The sequence below is a fragment of the Simochromis diagramma genome, unplaced genomic scaffold (genome assembly GCF_900408965.1).
Source record: "Simochromis diagramma unplaced genomic scaffold, fSimDia1.1 OVJJ01000596.1, whole genome shotgun sequence".
Lineage (NCBI taxonomy): Eukaryota > Metazoa > Chordata > Actinopteri > Cichliformes > Cichlidae > Simochromis > Simochromis diagramma.
In genome coordinates, this window is record NW_024387245.1 from 4,649,683 (window position 1) to 4,669,186 (window position 19,504).

At 41.3% G+C, this 19,504-nt stretch overlaps 1 protein-coding gene across 3 annotated transcripts in view; it reads right to left on the minus strand.

Annotated features, from left to right (window-relative positions):
- The window catches only part of LOC120714300 (disabled homolog 2-interacting protein-like), a 182,600-nt gene that overhangs the window by 153,846 nt on the left and 9,250 nt on the right, over positions 1-19,504 (minus strand). For all 3 annotated transcript variants that reach the window (XM_040000445.1, XM_040000446.1, XM_040000444.1), the window contains exon 2: positions 8,786-8,910. In XM_040000445.1, coding sequence (XP_039856379.1) covers positions 8,786-8,910 — 125 coding nt within the window. The remainder of the gene's footprint in view (positions 1-8,785; positions 8,911-19,504) is intronic.

A 19,504-nucleotide genomic window follows, 5' to 3' on the forward strand; every position in this document is an offset into this window, starting at 1 on the left:
TTCACTTTGGTAGCAAAGCTAAAGAATGAACACAGAAAAATTATACAGCACAATTACAGCTTAAGACTTAATTTACTTAAAAAAAAGACAAGCCCACAATAAATGGAGCTGTAAACCTTTTACTGAGGTTGAAGTCATGTTTTCTAATCTTCTTATGTCACTTTTTATTTTTGAACACGGAGAATGAAGAAACTGGATAGTTTTTTTTCATTCCTTCAATTTGAATTGCTTTGTTTTTCCACTTGCTCACCTCTGAGCTTCAGTATCAGGGCACACATCACGATTGTAGGCCTGACCAGCTAAATACCATGCTGGACCATGCTGGTCTGAGCTGAACGTATATGTAACCCTGTATGCCCAAAGAACATCATGCAGTGCTTCTTTTGTTCATATAACATATAAAAATGTTAAGTATTTCAACTGACAATATATTGAATACATTATCAAGTTAGATTGAGCTTTTAGCCAAATTTACATTGCTGATGTTGATTTGCTAACAATAGTTTTTAGTAGCATAATGCTTGGCTAAAGCTAACTGAATGCAACAAAGAATAAAAAGCACACACACACACACACACACACACGCACACACACACACAAAACAGAGCAAAGGCTCATAAAAAACACCAAAAACTTACAAAACACAGGTGAAGTGTTTGTGGGGTGACAACAACGTGACAGAAGAGCTGCTAAAGTGACAAGCTAATATTAAACGGCTAATAGCAAACATGTACCTTTCTCTCTCTGTGCAATCATTTGCACATTTTTATTTCTGTCACCTCCATAGTTATCATTCCGCATTATCATTTCCCCAAATACACTTGCGTGGTGTTTTATGAGATTTTGTTTTATTCAACGTCTTTTGTATTTATTTATTTTTTGCTTTTGTAGCATTTACATTTTTTTCTATTTGCTGTTGTTTTCTTAAGTTGCAGCATGTTTGACCTTTCAGGGCCGCCATAGTGGCCAAAAGACAAATAGGACATCCACAGCCTGAACAAACCACCATATCAATGTTGAAAAACAGAGGCCTGAAACAATGTTGATGAATGCTATGAAAAGTAATTAATATGTGGACAGAACCTGCTTGTTGTATATCTATCACATTTAGCAGACACACTATATGGGCTACGCCTTCTAATTTTTGAATTCAAGTGCTCAGTCCCATTGACGCAGGTGACTAAAAATCAAGCATCGAGCTATGCAGTCTGCTTTTACAAACATTTGTAAAAGAACAGGTCATTCTGTTTAGGTGTGGCACTATAATAGGATACTCCGCGATCAGCTGTAAGCAGTATTATTGCAAAGTATAAATGTTTAACAACCACAGAAACTCCATAAAGTTACAGAGTGTGGGTTAGCAAATGCTCAGGAGCATAGTGCTTTTAAGTCCCAGATGCTCTGCTGACTTAGCAGCTGCAGTTCCAGTTTTCTCTGGCATTAACATCAGCATGAATAGTAGTGTGCCAGGAGCTTCGTAGCCTGGGTTTCCCTGACAGAGCAGCTCCTCTAAGTGCAACATGTAGTCCAGTACATTTGTGTGTAGAGTGTCAATAATAACAGACTGAACTGCTTTTTTTTTTTCTTGCTTTCCAGTTCTTTCCAGATCTATCAACTAGAGATGGACCGATCCGATATTACGTATCGGTATCGGTCCGATACTGACCTAAATTACTGGATCGGATATCGGAGAAAAATAAAAAATGTAATCCGATCCATTAAATATCACGAAAGCACCTCACAAAACTTGCAACACGTCGTAACTCACCTCAGAACGTTAGCACGTCGGAGCAGTATGCATCACGTGATAGAGCGGCTGTGGCATGCGGGACCTGTCGGTGGTCTGGATAGCATTTGGAGCTTCGCTAGCAACCTGGCATTTCATCTCCGACAAAGTTATCCCGAGAGAAGTAAAGCAAGTGTGTAAGTCCATCTCTGAATGTTTGTAAAGCATTCCTGCGTTAAGCTTAACAAGCGACTGCCTCTTCTCGCTGCTACTTCAATCATGAAACTGCTTAACGATCAGCTGATCGGCTTTTCTGTCGGGACTCCGTCTCTCTTCTTTGCTTTTGGCCCACTTTGCACCAGAAAGAGGAAACCAGCGGCTGAACAACAGCAGCACGTTTAAGCTTGATCAGCTGTTGTTAGAATTTATTTAATATTACTTTCTACTCGAGGATCTAGCAAAGTTTAGCCAGGGGGGCCGATAGGGCATTAACAGGGAAAAGGGGGCACAAAGACATACTTTTCTTTCTTATTCTCATTTAAAATGTCTAGCTTTTAATAAATAATTATCCAAATCTTACACCCAAAGTTTTAATCTGATGTAAAATGAATAGAAGTCAATTACTGTATATAGTAACTGTTAAGTCTAATATACCCTAGTAAGCTATAGTACTTTTTCCTTTGGGAAGGTACCATCTGTGCAGTCTGCAATTTTGTTGAAGAAAGATGTTGAATCTATTTAATATTTCTTGAAAAATAATTGATTTCTGTGCATTTTTTTTCACACTGCATCAAATTAAGGTTGATTACGTCGATTAAGCATCATGAGGTGGAGCGTGAGGGGTGGTTCCCTATTTTTTATTTATTTATTTTTGTTGTTGCTGGGAGTGGGAACCCTATTAGTTAGGTTGCTTAATATTTACGCTAAGTACTCTTTAAAATACCAGAATAGGGAGGATGGTGTAGGTTTAAGTTTATTCGATTGATCAGTATTGCTGAACTATGAAATATTTTTTTTTGCATACAGGTATAAGAGAATAGCTTTAGTGTAGTTGTTGTTTTAAACTTGAGTATGAACTTATACAAAATGCAGCAAGATATTTAAAAAAAACTGTTTTGTTGATTAAAAAAACACTATATCGGATTCATATCGGTATCGGCAGATATCCAAATTTATGATATCGGTATCGGTATCGGACATAAAAAAGTGGTATCGTGCCATCTCTACTATCAACATCATTACATGCATTACATGCATCTGCACATAAACATCATAAAAGATGGCGGCGCGTGAACGACGCGAGGCTCAGTGTCTCTCCAGAATCTGCTATTTAGCGGTTTTTTATCTACTTTTTAGATACTTTACTTTACTTTAGATACTTAGATACTTTTTATCTAAGTTTTTTATCTACTTTTAACCGGATTATTCGTCCAGAATTGCTGTGCGTTGCTGACCTACAGCAGACAAGAGCTTCTGGACATCTGGACTCACAACTCCAACAGTTTTATCGCCGATCTCCGACTCATCCCAGAGATCTCCAGAACACCGGAGGCTGCCCACTCTCCCCGGCCGGGCGGAAGTGCACGCAGACGGCGCCGAGATCGTAAACAAAGGCGAGGTAGGCGCGGAGGGCTACGGGCTAAGCTAAAGCTAACACCACACCGGCTGCCTTTACCCAGTATTTTTCTCGCCAATGTCCGTTCTCTGGCAAACAAAATGGATGAGATACGGCTCTCCATCACTAACAACAGACGGATTATGGACTCAAATGTCATGTTTTTCACCGAAACATGGCTGAACAACAGCTGCCCGGACAATGCTATCGAGTTAGCAGGACGCCACACACACCGAGCCGACAGGCTAGCAGATGACTCCGGCAAGACCAGAGGTGGAGGTTTGTGCATTTATATTAACAATGCTTGGTGCATGAACTCCACTACTACTGAGAGTCACTGCTCACCTAATGCGGAGTTTTTAATGGTCAAATGCAGACCTTATTATCTCCCCAGAGAACTCACCTCTATCATACTCACTGCCGTGTATATACCCCCCGACGCTAATGCTAGGTTGGCCATGAAAGAACTTTCTGCAGCCATTAACAAACACCAGAATAAACACCCCGAGGCTGCTTTTATTGTTGCTGGCGACTTCAACCACACCAACTTAAAGACAGTCCTCCCCAGATTCCACCAACATGTCTCCTGCCACACCAGAGGAGACAAGACTTTAGACCATGTGTATTCCAACCTGGCTGGAGCCTACAAAGCCACACCCCTCCCCCACATTGGACAATCGGACCATCTCTCCCTGTTCCTCACACCTCGGTATTCACCACTCATCCAACGTGTGAAACCTGCTGTGAGGACAATTAAAGTGTGGCCAGAGGGGACAGACGCAGTGCTCCAGGACAGATTTAAAAACACAGACTGGAATATGTTCACCCACACAGACCTGGACCAGTACGCCTCATCTGTACTAGATTACATCTCCAAAACCACAGACAGTGTCACCACCCAGAAACGGATCACCATGTACCCCAACCAGAAGCCTTGGATGAACCGGGATGTTCGTCTCCTCCTGAAGGCCCGCAACACCGCCTTTAGGTCAGGAGATGCACACGCCTACAGTACAGCCAGGGCTAATCTAAAGAAGGGCATCAAAAAAGCCAAACACCATTACAAAAAGAAGGTAGAAGAACACTTCTCCAACTCCAACCCCCGACGCATGTGGCAAGGACTCCAGACCATCACAGACTACAGGACCACCAAACCCTCCCCCGCATCCTCTGATGTCTCCTTCCTCAACGAGCTCAACAACTTTTATGCTCGTTTTGAGCGAGGGAACCCCACAACCACAACCAAAGCAGACATGACGCCAGACCACCAACCTCTGACTCTCTCCCCCACCGATGTAGGAGCGGTGCTGAGCAGGATCAATGTCCACAAGGCTGCAGGTCCTGATGGCATCCCCGGGCGTGTTCTCAGAGCGTGTTCTGGGGAGCTTGCAGGAGTGCTCACAGACATATTCAATCTGTCCTTGGCCCACGCTGTGGTACCGGCCTGCTTCAAATCCACCTCCATCGTCCCGATACCCAAAAACTCCAACCCATCTTGCCTCAATGATTACCGCCCAGTAGCACTCACCCCCATCATCACTAAGTGCTTAGAGCAGCTGGTCCTAGCACACTTCAAATCCTGTCTCCCCCCCACCCTGGACCCCCACCAATTCGCATACCGCCAGAACAGGAGCACAGAGGATGCAGTCTCCATCGCAATGCACTCTGTCCTCTCACACCTGGACAACAACAACACCTACGCCAGAATGCTGTTTATAGACTTCAGTTCAGCATTCAATACAATCCACCCCTCACAACTCATCAGGAAACTGACAGACCTGGGCATCAGTTCCCTCATCTGCAAATGGTTACTGGACTTCCTGACCAACCGCCCCCAACACGTCCGGCTGGATAACCACTGCTCATCTACCATCACAATGAACACCGGTGTACCACAAGGCTGTGTGATGAGCCCTTTCCTCTACTCCCTCTTCACCCACGACTGCAGACCTGCTGATGGTTCCAACACCATCATTAAGTTTGCAGATGACACCACGGTGATTGGCCTCATCAGTGACAACGATGAGGCCGCCTACAGGGAGGAGGTGGATCGTCTGGCTGAGTGGTGCGACAGAAACAACCTGCTGCTTAACACCGAGAAGACCAAGGAGCTCATCGTGGACTACAGGAGGAATGCTGACCCACATCCACCCATCCACATTAAGGGGACGGCTGTGGAGCGTGTGAGCAGCTTCAAGTTCCTGGGAGTCCACATCTCCGAGGATCTCACCTGGACGACCAACTGCTCCAAGCTGGTCAAGAAGGCTCACCAGCGCCTCTTCTTCTTGAGGACTCTGAGGAAGAACCACCTGTCCTCAGACATCCTGGTGAACTTCTATCGCTGCACCATCGAGAGCATCCTGACCAACTGTATAACAGTCTGGTACGGGAACTGCTCTGCCTCGGACCGGAAGGCGTTGCAGAGGGTCGTGAAAACTGCCCAGCGCATCGCCGGAGCACCACTTCCTGCCATAAAAGACATCTACAGGAAGCGGTGTCTGAAAAGGGCTGGGAAAATCATCAAAGACCCCAGTCACCCATCACATGGACTCTTCACCCTCCTGCCCTCTGGGAGGCGCTACAGGAGCCTCCGGACTAAGACCACCAGGTACCAGAACAGCTTCTTCCCCACAGCTGTCAGACTCCTGAACTCTGCCTCCTGACATCTGACCCACGTTAAACTCATGGACTGAACATACACACACCCACAATGGACAACTGTACCCTCAAACACACAATAATAACATGGACTGAACCACCACTCACAACCACTAGCACTTTATATAGCCTCTGTAGAAACTATCTACACCCTCACTTATCTTAACTGCACTACTGTATAGCTCTGTGTAAATAATCATTCTGTACATTCGATAATCTTTAATCCTACAACTGTTTACAACTTGCATAGTTCCCATTTCTGTATAGCTGTATATCTCAGATTCTGTAAAGTTATTTATTTCATATTCTGTATAGTTTTTCATATTTATATCCTGTTCATATCCTGTACATAGCTTGTACTCACTACAGCCTGTACATACTTATAGTTATAGAATATTCACAACATACTTCATACCGTGTACATTATAACATACCATAATAGACCCATTTCTGTAATATACTCACATATCTATATTATTGCTAATATATATTGTAATATATCTATATCACTAAAGCACTTCTGGATGGATGCAAACTGCATTTCGTTGCCCTGTACCTGTGCATGTGCAATGACAATAAAGTTGAATTCTATTCTATTCTATTCTATTCTAAAATACTCATACAAAGAGCAATCTCTACAGGAATGCATGCTAAATGAGCATTAATTAAGCTATTGTCTTCTTGTTATTTAGTCAAACCGCTCACTTTGTGACTAAGTATAATCCTCACCTCAGAAGAAAATGTTACTAAAATAGTTGCCATTACATAAATGTCCATTAAGTGTATATAATGGTTTGACCCTGAATTTATGATTGCTTGTTCACTAGAGGTGAGCTTGTTTAGCTGTCAAAGCCAGGTCATCACACCGTTACGGGTTGCTGACATGACAGAAATCCAGCCGTGCTAAGAGATAACCTTTTCAAGGCTGGGTCTCTAGATGGATGCATTTAAAAGCTGTTGTCCTTTTGTTGTTGAGAAACAAAAAGCACTGTGGAGGAAAGACTGCCAGTGGGTCGATTGAAATTACTCCTCCCTGCAATTATTGCTCTGTTTCAGTGTGGCATAGCCGGGTAATTGCATACAAAGAAACACTGAAGCCATGCTGTTCTTCCCAGTTTCGGTAGCCACACTGTTATATTAAAAGGTTTGGTAAATCCAATAGCCATGCCTTGTTTTTGTGCTTTTGGCCATCACTATTTTAAAAGTTAATGCAAAGGTTCCTGTAGTCCCTTCGATAGGGGATGTTGCAGGCTGCTGCTGCTGGCTCTTAGATCAAAGCATCTGTTGAAACTGAAACATGAGCTGCCTGGCAACATTATCCCTAAGACACCACTGCAGTAAAAGACAGCTCTATGAGGACAAAGGAGATGTTCTGAGCATCCTGGATATTCAATTACTTTTTCAGAAGTCCCGGTTCGAGTAATTTATTCCAGTATTTATTCATTTAAAAGGGGTCTTATATAATGTGATTTTTTTGTGCCATTCATTGCAGGCTTGAATCAGCCTCAGCCTCAACTGTAATCATCAGATCATTTCATCTATAGCTGCTTTATATAGAAAGTGAGCCGAGCCCCACTGTGGCTCAATCTGGTACTGCAAAACACACACACACACACATGCACACACACACACACACGCAAATCCATGCATTGTAAGGTCAGTCTGATCATAATAAATTATTGAAAACATGTTACTCTGTGTAAATAATCATTTACTTTGAGCAAACAATTACACAGTAGTGTTTTTTTTACCATTAATATTAAACTGGCTGCGTAGGTCGGTAGTATCACAGGCCTTGAATATTACAATATTATCTCTGCCAAGGAGGTTATGTTTTACGTAGCATTTGTGTGCGTGTCATTCTCTCTGTCTGTAAACATGATAGCTTAAAAGATTCTGAGTGAATTCTGATAAAACTTTGTAGGAGCGGAAAGTGGGGAAACTATGATTCTTACAAGTGTGGTGTGTATTGTCAACATATAGAAAGTACTCTATAAAATTTGACCTCTGACCTCTCCTTCATGGTCAACAAGGACAACATTAGTGTCTGTCCTCACATGTGTGCTTTTGGAAGAATGGTTAAAAATTCCCATAAACACTCCTGAACCTTGTGGAAAGCCTTCCCAGAAAAGTTGAAGCTATATTAGCTACAAAGGGTGAGCTGACATCATATTAAACCCCGTGGATTAACGATGGGCTGTCACTCAAGTTCCTATTTGTGTGAAGGCAGACGAGTGAATACTTTTGGCAGTATATTGTCCAATCCCTGCTACATCTAGGGATGTATGCATTGAATGTGATGAAGACACCAAAGCAGCTTAAAAACCATTAAATGTGCTTTGTTGTGGGTATGTGGACACTTTGATTACAGGCTTACAAAAAGTTGCTTCACAAGGACAGGTTATTGCTGAGTGGACAGTGCAATTTAGATTAGCGTGTTGACTCCTGATCTCTGCTGAACCGGACCTCTAATCTTACCGAGACTTGCATAATCCGGCGTGAAACTAATAAAAACAATGGCGGCAAAGAGCCAGCTCACCCAGCTACTTACAGACCCTGCACGAAGATGAATTTAAATGTGTTACTTCAGCTTTCACTTAGAATGTTTGGTTTGCCCGAACATTCTAAAAAAACTTGCAAATTTGGAGATGCAATAAATCTATGTGGAGACAAATTAATGTAAGAAAATAAATTTGTAAAGAGGGGGAAAAAAGGAAGAAGAAGAAAAACAATAGCGACACAGAAAGATGACAGACAAGAGACTGGACTGTAAAGTCTGCTCTCACCACCTCCTCTTCATTCAGAAGCAGCATCTGACAGTCAGCAACCACACAGTACTTTGGGTTCCACACACTTCGCTCTTCATAGGAATGACCACGTGCCATCCGGTGTCTCAGCGGACACCGCGTATCTGAAGAGGGAAAGAAGAGACAAAGCACAGCAACAAAGAAAGATATCAATTATAAAGGCGCAGAAGAGGCATTGTGTATTTAGTATTTGTGCTCTTGATAATAGAGTAGAATAAGATATCATAATTATATTCTTTAAAAAGTGATGAATTAAGCTGAAAAGAGGAGGATTCAGATTTAATGGGCCCCACATCTCTGGGAGAAGAACTTGTCCAAATAACTGTTTTGCTGAGCAAACGTCCAAACTCTCCTTAATCACAAATGCCACCGGAGAGGTAATGACTACCGCACGCGCTCCACTTTTTTTTTCACTTCAATCATTCTGTGGATGTCAGGTGAAGAAAGAACCCATTAAAAAAGAAACTGAGACATGCGTAAATTGGATTCTCTAGCATCGGACATAAATCTCAGAAAGGCACTGCATATGTAATTCATCAAGCCCCACACACTGTATTACCGTTACACTACGTCAATCAACACTGAGCACATTGAAAGACTTTTATTCCACTTCACTTGAGTGATTAAAATGTAAAAAAAAACACACTTAAGCTTCTCAGCTCTACTCCCTGCACACTGCATGGCTAACATCCACCACAACATTTCACTGATAGTAACAATCACCTGCTGTGTTGTGTGAATGTCAGCCAGAGGCAAGTGAATGCAGCATATGGGTCAGGGTGTGCTACTCCAATGTTACTGTATATTCCCACGCTTTCACCAAACCAGGTAGCTACATGCAGGGGTGCTGTGTAATAAATGTTGTTGCATCACTCAACACACTATGTCCTCTTCCTTTAGAGCAGGGTCGGGCAATTCCAGGCCTTGAGGGCCGGTGTCCTGCAGGTTTTAGATATCACTCTGGGTCAGCACACCTGAATCAAATGATTAGTTCATTACCAGGCCTCTGGAGAACTGCAAGACATGTTGAGGAGGTAATTTAGCCATTTGAATCAGCTGTGTTGGATCAAGGACACATTTAAAACATGCAGGACACCGGCCCTTGAGGCCTGGAGTTGCCCACCCCTGCTTTAGAGGATTCACGAAAAAAAATCTCTCTCGTGTTGGTTTTGCAGTATGGTCTGGGTCATTCTCCGTTTGCACTGTGAAGCACCTTTCAATCAGTTTCACTGCATTTGGTTGAATCTCAGCAGAGAGTGTAGCTCTGTACATTTTAGAATTCATCCTGCTTCTTCTAGCAGCAGTCAAGTCATCAGTAAACACTGGTGACCCAGTTCCACGGGCAGCCATACATGTCCATAACAAAACATTCCCTTCTTCATGTTTAATGCTCTTTTTAGTTCTCAACACTTTTCTCTTCCCATCATTCTGGTGTCACTTAATCTTGAATGGGTTTTATTAATCATTTCAATCATATCAGTTCATTTGTACAACAGTTAAATTTTTTTTTCAAGACCTGGACAGGCTCTTTTAGTGGTTTCCCAGCAAAGCCTAATCTGGCCTTCCTGTTCTAGTTGTAAACCCTCTGCATTTTCATTCATGAACTAACGGATCTCCTCTCACGTTAGTTAGGCGGGTTTTTCTTGCCAAGAAAAGAATCTTGATCATGTAGTTGTCTTGCCAGTGTATTCCTTTCTTTTTAAGAACATACTAGGTTGTTGATTTAGCCACATCTGATGTTTTTGCTATTTTTCAGGTTTATTTGCAACCTTTCAGCCTAATGAAAGCCAACTTTACTCGCATCAACAGATCTTTAAACTTTTATTGATAGTTTGAGTGAAAAGCTACGGAAAATAAGTTCAAAAACTTGTTTTATCTGCTTAATCTCCTCACGAGGCTATAAAACTGCTTGTTAGTCGATCGTCTAAGGACTTTTTAGCCTCCAAAAATGGGGAACTATGTATAAAAATGTCTCTAATTCCCAAACAGTGAATGCAATATTTTTATTAAACCTGTTGGTCTTCTTACCCTTCCTAGTAAAAGTGCATGATCATAGCTACAGTGGTGGCAGTAGTACTGATATATTTTTGTTAGTTTTAGTTCGTTTTCTCTAGAAAAAACAGCTCACTTGTGAGCTGTTGACTATAGGCTGAACTTTTCTGACAGTAAAACTGCTGTTTTTGCTGTTGTTAGTCTCTGTTAGCTGTTGTTAGCCTCTGTTAGCTTTTGTTAGCCTCTGATAGCTGTTGTTAGCCTCTGTTAGCTGTTGTTAGCCTCTGTTAGTTGCTTTTTGCTGTGAAACTGTCCTGGAAGTGGATGTAACTTTGTTGAACTTAGTGAATAATCGTGGGACAGGAGGGTCACATGTCTAGTCTACTGACAATAAGTATTTCTAACAATAAGTAATAAATAAACATGTATGCATGCTTTTGTGTGTTAGAGCCCTGATTTCAGTTCAGGAGATGAGGCTTGAGGTGAAGAGGAATTTATTAAGATGCCGGTGGCTCGTCTCTTTTCTTCTTGTTTTTGCTTCTTTGGTGAAGGGGACCCCATCTCTGAAGATACAACGTAGGTATCATGATTCATATAATTATAGAAATGTCTGCAGAAACGAATTAAAATATCCCTCCATGGCAGTCAAATTCAAGTTCTCGTCTCCTCCGCCTTCATGTTTCAGTGGCCCTACAGCACCTTTAAAATTTACTGTGGTGTTCTACAGAGGCAATAATAAAGTCATACAAATACTTATGGACCTAACTATATAACATGCAGTATTTATAAAGGCAAAATTGATTTAAAAAGTAATTACAAAAACACCTAAGTCTCAGTTTACTTAAAAGAAAAAGCCAGAGGTCTGTCTTGTTTCTTTTACACAAAAAAAATGTGTTTATGCTTCCAGGTAGCATCCTTGAAACTGGAGGTTATCATTGTTGCTCTTTGAAATGTAAAACTGAGAGAGTGCTGTCAAATACTCTACAGTCATGCTGAGTCACGAGAATATTCAATGCACTGCAATGCAATGACAAGTTTTTAGCATTTCATTTTTTAATAATCTCAGTTGCAATATTGTGTAATTAGAGCTTGTGTACACTGCCTACTGGTTCGTGGTTGTGTCTCTCATATCCCAGATAGCCTCATAAGTGTGCAATTAGAGAGTAAGTCCCGAGTGCACAAACAAATTAATGCGCAAACATACACAGAGATACACTTTCAGCATATGGCAACTGTGTGATCAGCTTACAGTCAGTGGACAGGCCAGGTCAAAGATAGTTTTCCATTAGCCAGAGTTTCTTAAGAGACAGGTTTCTAATCCCGGTGCTGATTAAATTATGCAATTTGAAATCAGCTGCATAAGCTTTAGCGTTATGATACAGAGACAGATAGAACGGCAGAGAAGATCAAAGTGAAGGAAGTCTTCTGAGTGATAGGACATTGCTAAGTGTGTCTACCTTCATTTCCTTCAACTGAGCAACGAGGGTAAGGCAGAGCTCGTGTGAAGCGGAAGTGCTCCAAGTGTTTAAGACTAACAGTTTAAATCTCCTAAACACTGCTTTTCAGTATGTAACCCAACAGAAAATAAGGACAGAAATAAAAGGCCCACACATCCTTTTCAAAGCTATAAAAGTGCACCACATTTCTAAAAAAGATCTTCAAGACAACCTACTGACTTTGTGTATACAGACAGATCCAAGGCCAACTCACTGATATAAATATAGATTTAATTTTTTTTTTATGGCCCGCCTGATTTTTTCCAGGCTTATGACGGGTACATATTCTGCTGTCAGTCAGTACAGCACTGCTTCCTCAGGTGAAAGCCTCAGCTGACATGCACATACTGCATTTTCCTCAGAGGAGTATACTGTAGTACATAAGCACAAGTGCAAAACGAGGTGCATCCACAATCAATATATATTTTGTAAAAAATAAAAGAACAGTAATTAACTGTCTCTTCAGTGTGTCTGTCATCCAACAGATTGACTCCTTTCCTTCCTGAAGTGCAGCGGGCGACCGGAGTCCTTGCTCTGCTCTGTGGCCTCAGGGAACTCTGTGTAGTGGCACATTAGCCTGTTCTTCACCTGCTGGGGTTAGAGTGACCCTCTCACTTGCAGAAAAAGGCTTCTGTCACCAGCAGCAGCAGTTCGTAACAGTGAAAGTAAAAATCTGTCCAACAGTGGGACAAGAGACAGTGGTGTCTGTGGATGGGAAACACCAACTGGGTAGTATTTTTAAAAATTCATGCTTCGGAAACACAAAACACAGCCCAAATTAAAATAATTGATACACACACAAAAAACTCTATAGGCATAGGACGTCTACTGCATGAGGACATAATTATATAAGAACCATACAATATGAATCAAATAAAGTGTCTTTTTGATAGACTGGCAAGGCATTCCCCCAAATGAGTCAATAAAAATTGTAGCATATGTTTGGTCCAGTGAGTGTGAATCTAACATGTGTCAAAGCCAAAACTGTCAGTGGCTTCATAGTGTAGAGGTTTACCCAGTCACCTGTTAAACTCAACGCTCCCCGATTCAGTCCCAGCAGAGCACAAAAATTCCTTTGGGGTTGTTTCAGGAAGGGCATCTGGTGTAAAAATCTGCCAACTCAAACATGTGGCTGTAACTGCTGTGGTGATCCCTTTTGGAAAAAGGCAGCAACCGAAAGCAGCTCAGTCACAAACTGAACAGATGGCCGCACCTCAGAAGTACCAGCTCGTTAACACAGACTGACACAATACAGGAAAACAGACGATTTTAAGATAAAAAGTAAACCGGGACTTTTTTTCCCCTCTTTTTCCTGAGTGTAAAGTGAAATCCGTGAATCCATTTTCCACAAGATGATCTCAGATTCTCTGTGTTGTCATTTTGAATCCTAACATCAGCAGAGATATGGAGCCTTGTGCAGCGTGCGGAGGCTTTATGTGAGCTGCTCAACTAAAAAGAGACCAAAAATTGTCTCTGCACCAAACCTCAAAGTGATGGAGCTGTAATGACAAGTTTCATTATAGTAGAGGAAAAGGATGAGTCTGGCAGGCCGTTCAGAGATGGGGAAATGCAGATTCGGTGTTTGTGGGTTTATATGTCCAGCCAGGTTCTAGAGAGGGCCAGGCTGCATGGTAGAGGTGGGTGGATTGATCCAAATTATCCATAATATCGAGACCAATGCTGGTATTTGTATCAGAGTAATACAAGCAGGATAGGACCTTTATTGTTGACTATAACATCTATTTTTATAGTCTCTAGTACCTTTAAACAACAGAAGTTGAGCCAAAGTGCTTTAGAGACAGGCATTTACATTCCAGTGGTCCAAAAAGCCCAGTTTCAAGATACATAAGAAAGCTGATAAATGTGTAAACCATCCCCTACATAAGCTGACTTTATAGGTTAAAAGTATTAGCAATATCGGCCCTGTATGTACTTGGTATTGGATCTAATCAAAAAATTTGCAGTATGGGACAGCACTACTGCATGGTGCTGGTTACTAAATGCCTCACACTACCTACCTGTATCTGACATATCGGGCTTTTGTGAGCTGGCTTTCACATGTGCTACAGCAGCTTGTTTACTTTTGGTGACTTGTCGAGGGCCACGTGAACCAAACTGTATATGAGAAGATTATTTGCAACACGCAGTAACATAACTGTGAACATTTGACTTTTTCTATCAAATTAACCCCCCTGTGACCCTCAGTGTGATCATCCTTTCTCAGTGTTACTTTAATGAAATTGAGTTCAACACAGTTGCGGCTCTGAAAGAAAACAATTTGTTTGTCACCTGGTGAATGCCACAAGAATGAATGTCTGCAGGCAACAGTGAAGCACTTCCTGGCAGATTTGGACCCGTATTTCTCCAAAAGGAGTTGGAGACGTGGTTTGGTTCTGAGAATGATTACTTTAGATTGTTACCCATCACAACACAACCAGGAAGGAATCCAATTTATTCAAAAAATCATTCTGCTGCATGCTAACAATCCCAAACTAATAAGCCCAAGCATCCCTGTAACAGATGGTATGGTCCACACAAAACACTGATAACAACATCACTGAATCATTCTGGGAATACATGAAGAGACTGAAGGAACTGTGACAATGCACAACACAGATACAACCAGGCAGAAGGATCTTATCTTTTTGTGGGAAAACAGATAATTGTTTTTTTTCTTCAAAAGCCATATTAACCAGAAGTTATAGTACAAGCTCCCACACATACACTGTTACATGTAAAAGAAAACTAGCAACGTCTAAGTATAAGCAACCAATACATTACTTGCTGATAATTAACCATTAACCACATACTTATCAAACTTTACTAGTATCAGGAAAAAAGAAAAATCATCATTCAACACATAAACAAGCCTTATGGCATACCCTAAGGAAAGTTAGCAAGTTAGGCTAATTTTGCTAGGTTCTTTTGAGTATAAATAACATACTATAGAATTTGATAATTTGCATGCTTAAATAACTTTGTGTACAATATGTAATAATAGACAAAGTTGAGTACTGCTATCTCCTGGTAAAAAAATCTGGGTAGTGGAGAATATATGGATTTACATATGGAGTTTTAGTCAAGCAGCACTCAAAGAAACAGCCACCCAACACGAAAACAATATTTCATCAGAGAAGGAAAAACAAATACAGCAGACTAGATCCTGTGCCACAGGGCAACTTCAAGCTGGTGTCCCAGCATTATTATGACCAGAGCCCTAGTACCGTCTCCAAATTGAAGGCCAAGTCAGAGACAGGCCTTGAAGTGGGCGTCCTACAGCACCACAGGAAGACTATTTCCTCACCCTGTCAGCACTTGTAGGCAGTCTTTTACAGATTTCTACAGACACATCTCAGTTGGAAATCAAGGAACTAGAGTCTGTAGGATGAGTGTAGAGGGATCTAATTCAAGGTGTCTCGAGTTCAGCATAAATCTCTGCAGTCTGACATGCTGCTGTTGTTGGTGGCTGGTCCACTGTGTTATATCAAATGTGATGTCAACACAGGAGATTTCAGAGCACTTCATTGCTCACAAGTTTTATGGAGATGCTGACTTCCTTTTTCAACAGGACGTAGCATCTCCCCACAGTACCAAAAGCTTTGCCAAATGATTTACAGATCATTCTATTACCCTGCTCGACAGGCCAGCCAACTCGCCTGACTGGAACCCCAATGAGAAACAGTGAGATATTGTCATGAGGAAGATGGGAAACACCTGACCCAAACGATCCAATCACTTCGATTTATATTAAATGACCTAAGAACAAGTACAGAATTTGTAAATGAACATATGTTTCAAAAGTTGGACATTTCTGTATTGCATTAGTGTTTTAATTGATTGTTAGAACTATTAATAACTTGAGATACTGGATTTCATATTCTCATCAGCTATACATCATAACTATTGAAAATAAAACATGAAAGTTTGAAATGTTTCACTTTACATGCAGTGAATCCAGATTATGTGAACTTTGTTTTTTAATCAAATTTTTGAAGATAACTTTTCTCACCGTTTTACTTTTTTGAGACGTGTTTGTAGATATAAAAATGTAACCATCCATTTTATGTTATTTACACTTTGCACCTCACATCATTTACATAACATTTCCATCAATATAAAATACCTACGACATTACAGTGAACCATTAGGTCTAAATAGGTCACTTGATTACACACACAGCATTGGTTCCCCATGTGCTGTGTCCATCCTGAAGCCACAAAGTGCTTTTCTGAATGAGAAGTGACACATTCACACTGGTTCTTTGTGAAGTGTTACCTTCCATTGTGCCACAGTTATGTAATAAAGCATGTTTTTCAAATGAACAGGAGCATCGAGAGACAGTAGATCACATATTCATTGGGCTTGTGTGCATTGATATTTGTATGTCCATGAAAGTCCAGTGTCACAGATGAGTGTGTTTCACTCTGGGTGTAAAAGATAAGGAGTGCTCCAGTCGGATAGCAGATATATGCTTAAATCTAACCCAGATGACACATGCTTGGCCACACTGGATTTGCATACATTTATGGCCATGCTGTGTTGCTCCCTCATGTATTTTACATATTACTGGCTGACTGAGTAGATCAATAATGGCAGAAGATTAGCATTTATTACCCCTGCATCAATAGCGGCGCTTAGCAATCCGATAAAAACGACTCGTTGCTACAGAGGCCTTCCGCCATGGTGTATTGGCAAAAAGAATATGAAATGGTTTTAAATCAATAATTTCAGTTTGAAATGTTCTTCTGTGAACAGTGTAGTGAGTGATGGCCGAAACTGAGAGATTGGAAGCAAAAACAGGTGTTTAGGCTGAGTGGTGGAAATGTCATGCCAACTCTGGCTGGAATCTAATCTGACGAAACTTTACAGCGAGGTCTTAAATTTAACTTCCTTTTTTGTAGATGTTCTCCGTTTTGTTTGTGGTTACTATTGAATTGCCATGAGAGAACAGTCACTGCACCTACAACTCCTACATGTTATGGATTTTTAACCTGCCAGCTCATCCAAATAAAACTCTTACAAGAGTCTTACAAAGTTTGGATAATATCCAGTTCCAGACGTATAAATAAGACCCATCTTTTAGCTTGCTTCATTTGTTTATGTTTCCCAGTGTTGCTATAGTGTATCAAGACCCACATATCTTCTTTATATGATCGCGTCTTTAGACTGCTCAAAATTTCATCCTAATCCCTAATGGCAGTCAGGGCGCGGTTGCCTATGTTGTAGAGGTCTGTGCGTGCCTCCATGGATTTGCTTCCCCAGACTATCAAACTCACCACCACCTGGTCATGCTGAACGATGTCACAGGCAGCATAGTGTTCTCCATGGCTTCTCCAGAAACATCTGTCACATGTGCTCAGGGGGAACCTGTGAAGAGCAAAGGGTGCCAGTGGTGGAGCCTGCCAATTCTGGAATTCAATGACAAATACCAATCGCACTTTACAATGCTGAGGAGTGGCACTAGTGGATGCCAGGCCCTCGGGCCACCCGTTTGTTTGGTAAGATATTCACACCAGTTTCCTGCTTGTTACACCCCACTTAAAAACGAAGTTTTATTAGAAACCGTAATAAAACTCCTTAATTTAACCATTTTGCCTCTGTCTACTTTTTCTGACCCGGACACTTTTTGTTACTTCCCCTCATCGCCTGGACCCCTTTTAGGGGAACGTAACACTGCTGAAGGTCATTTTGGTCCTCCAGAATCAGATATCGGCCTTCCTGATCAGTAAAGGACCTTCTATAGCTGTGTCCTGCTCTCCTAGATTATCTTCTTCTCCTCCTATTTTTGAGACTGTGCTAGGACACACAGCAAACATTCTGGTAATGGCACACATTAATGTTCCAATCTTAGCAGGAAAAAAGTCAGTGGTCTCTACATGTAAAACCATTACTGTTTACGGGTTGTCTTATTGTTGCTCCTCTACTGTACCTTTTATTAGTTTAATTAACGCCAAAGCAGCTGAAACTGATTTATAACCCCATCTGCTACTTAACTGACCAGATCAATATCCCAGAGGTATAGACTAGACTTGATGCTATACCCTGATTAAACAGTGTTCCTTTAATTATTATTTTTTTTAGCAGTACAATATAGAGGGAATAAGGACATTCTGGTAAGATTGTATCTTTGCTCAAACTGATAAAACAAACTCAGGTGAAACTAGTGACATTAGTTGGGCTGTGTTGCATTCAGACCTCGCTTTTGCATGTCCTGACTAATTAGAATGTGGTATAGTTTCAGATACCAAAAACTGGGAGTGCAGCCTTGATTTATGTAACAAATTCTGCATATCCCACTACACACAAAGCTTGCAGAATGTTTAAAGTTTCAAAGATGGAAACTGACTTGGGAATGGGATATTACAAGGTAATACGCATTCATCATAAACCACTGAAGAAGCACTTAAGAAGAGATGCATCCTTTTGAGTAGTAAGCAATAAATCCCGCCTGTCTACATGCTGCTGGCTACACAAGTACCTTTGCCCTAATGCAGCAGTAAGAGAGATTTAGAGCTGCTGGATTGGCTCCACTTGTGATCGAAAGCTTCATCTTCTTTTCTGCTCATACAAAGCTACATAGCAAAGGCCACAAGTTAAGGCCACATGCAGAGACGGTGATTGAACCTCCTCTCAGAGCTTTTCAGAAATGCCATGCAAGCATATAAATGTCACGGGCCTGCCTGTGACTTAAAGCTGTGCACCACCACCAATCACAACTTAAAAAGAAGTGACAGACATGAAGAAAGCACACAAATAAATAACGTTTTAGTCTTATTCCCACATGGTTTGGAGAACTTTACCGGCGTCATTTGTAGCTCTGTCACGATACTCTTGACAACTCCTCATTTTTGCTGTCAACAGACTCAAAGATGAAGCCATACTAAAGGCACTTAAGCAATATGAAGCTACTACTGGCATAAGGCTAGAATTGCTGTGTAAACCACACGGTGTTGGTGCAAAGCTCGCGAAAAGAAGTGAAGTATGTGCAGCTCTTTTTTTCCACATGGTATACATTAGGCTTGAGCAATTTTGTGACTATGGGGCATCAGTTAAAATGTAATGTACAGTTCTGACAAGTGAGAAAACGATCACAAATCTTCTACGTGTGACAGTGTTCAAGCATCTTTGAAGAACGGTCACTACGCTTGGCAAAAACAGACAGATACAACCCTGGTAACTGAAAGCAGCCTTTAGAAAATCAGTACAATAT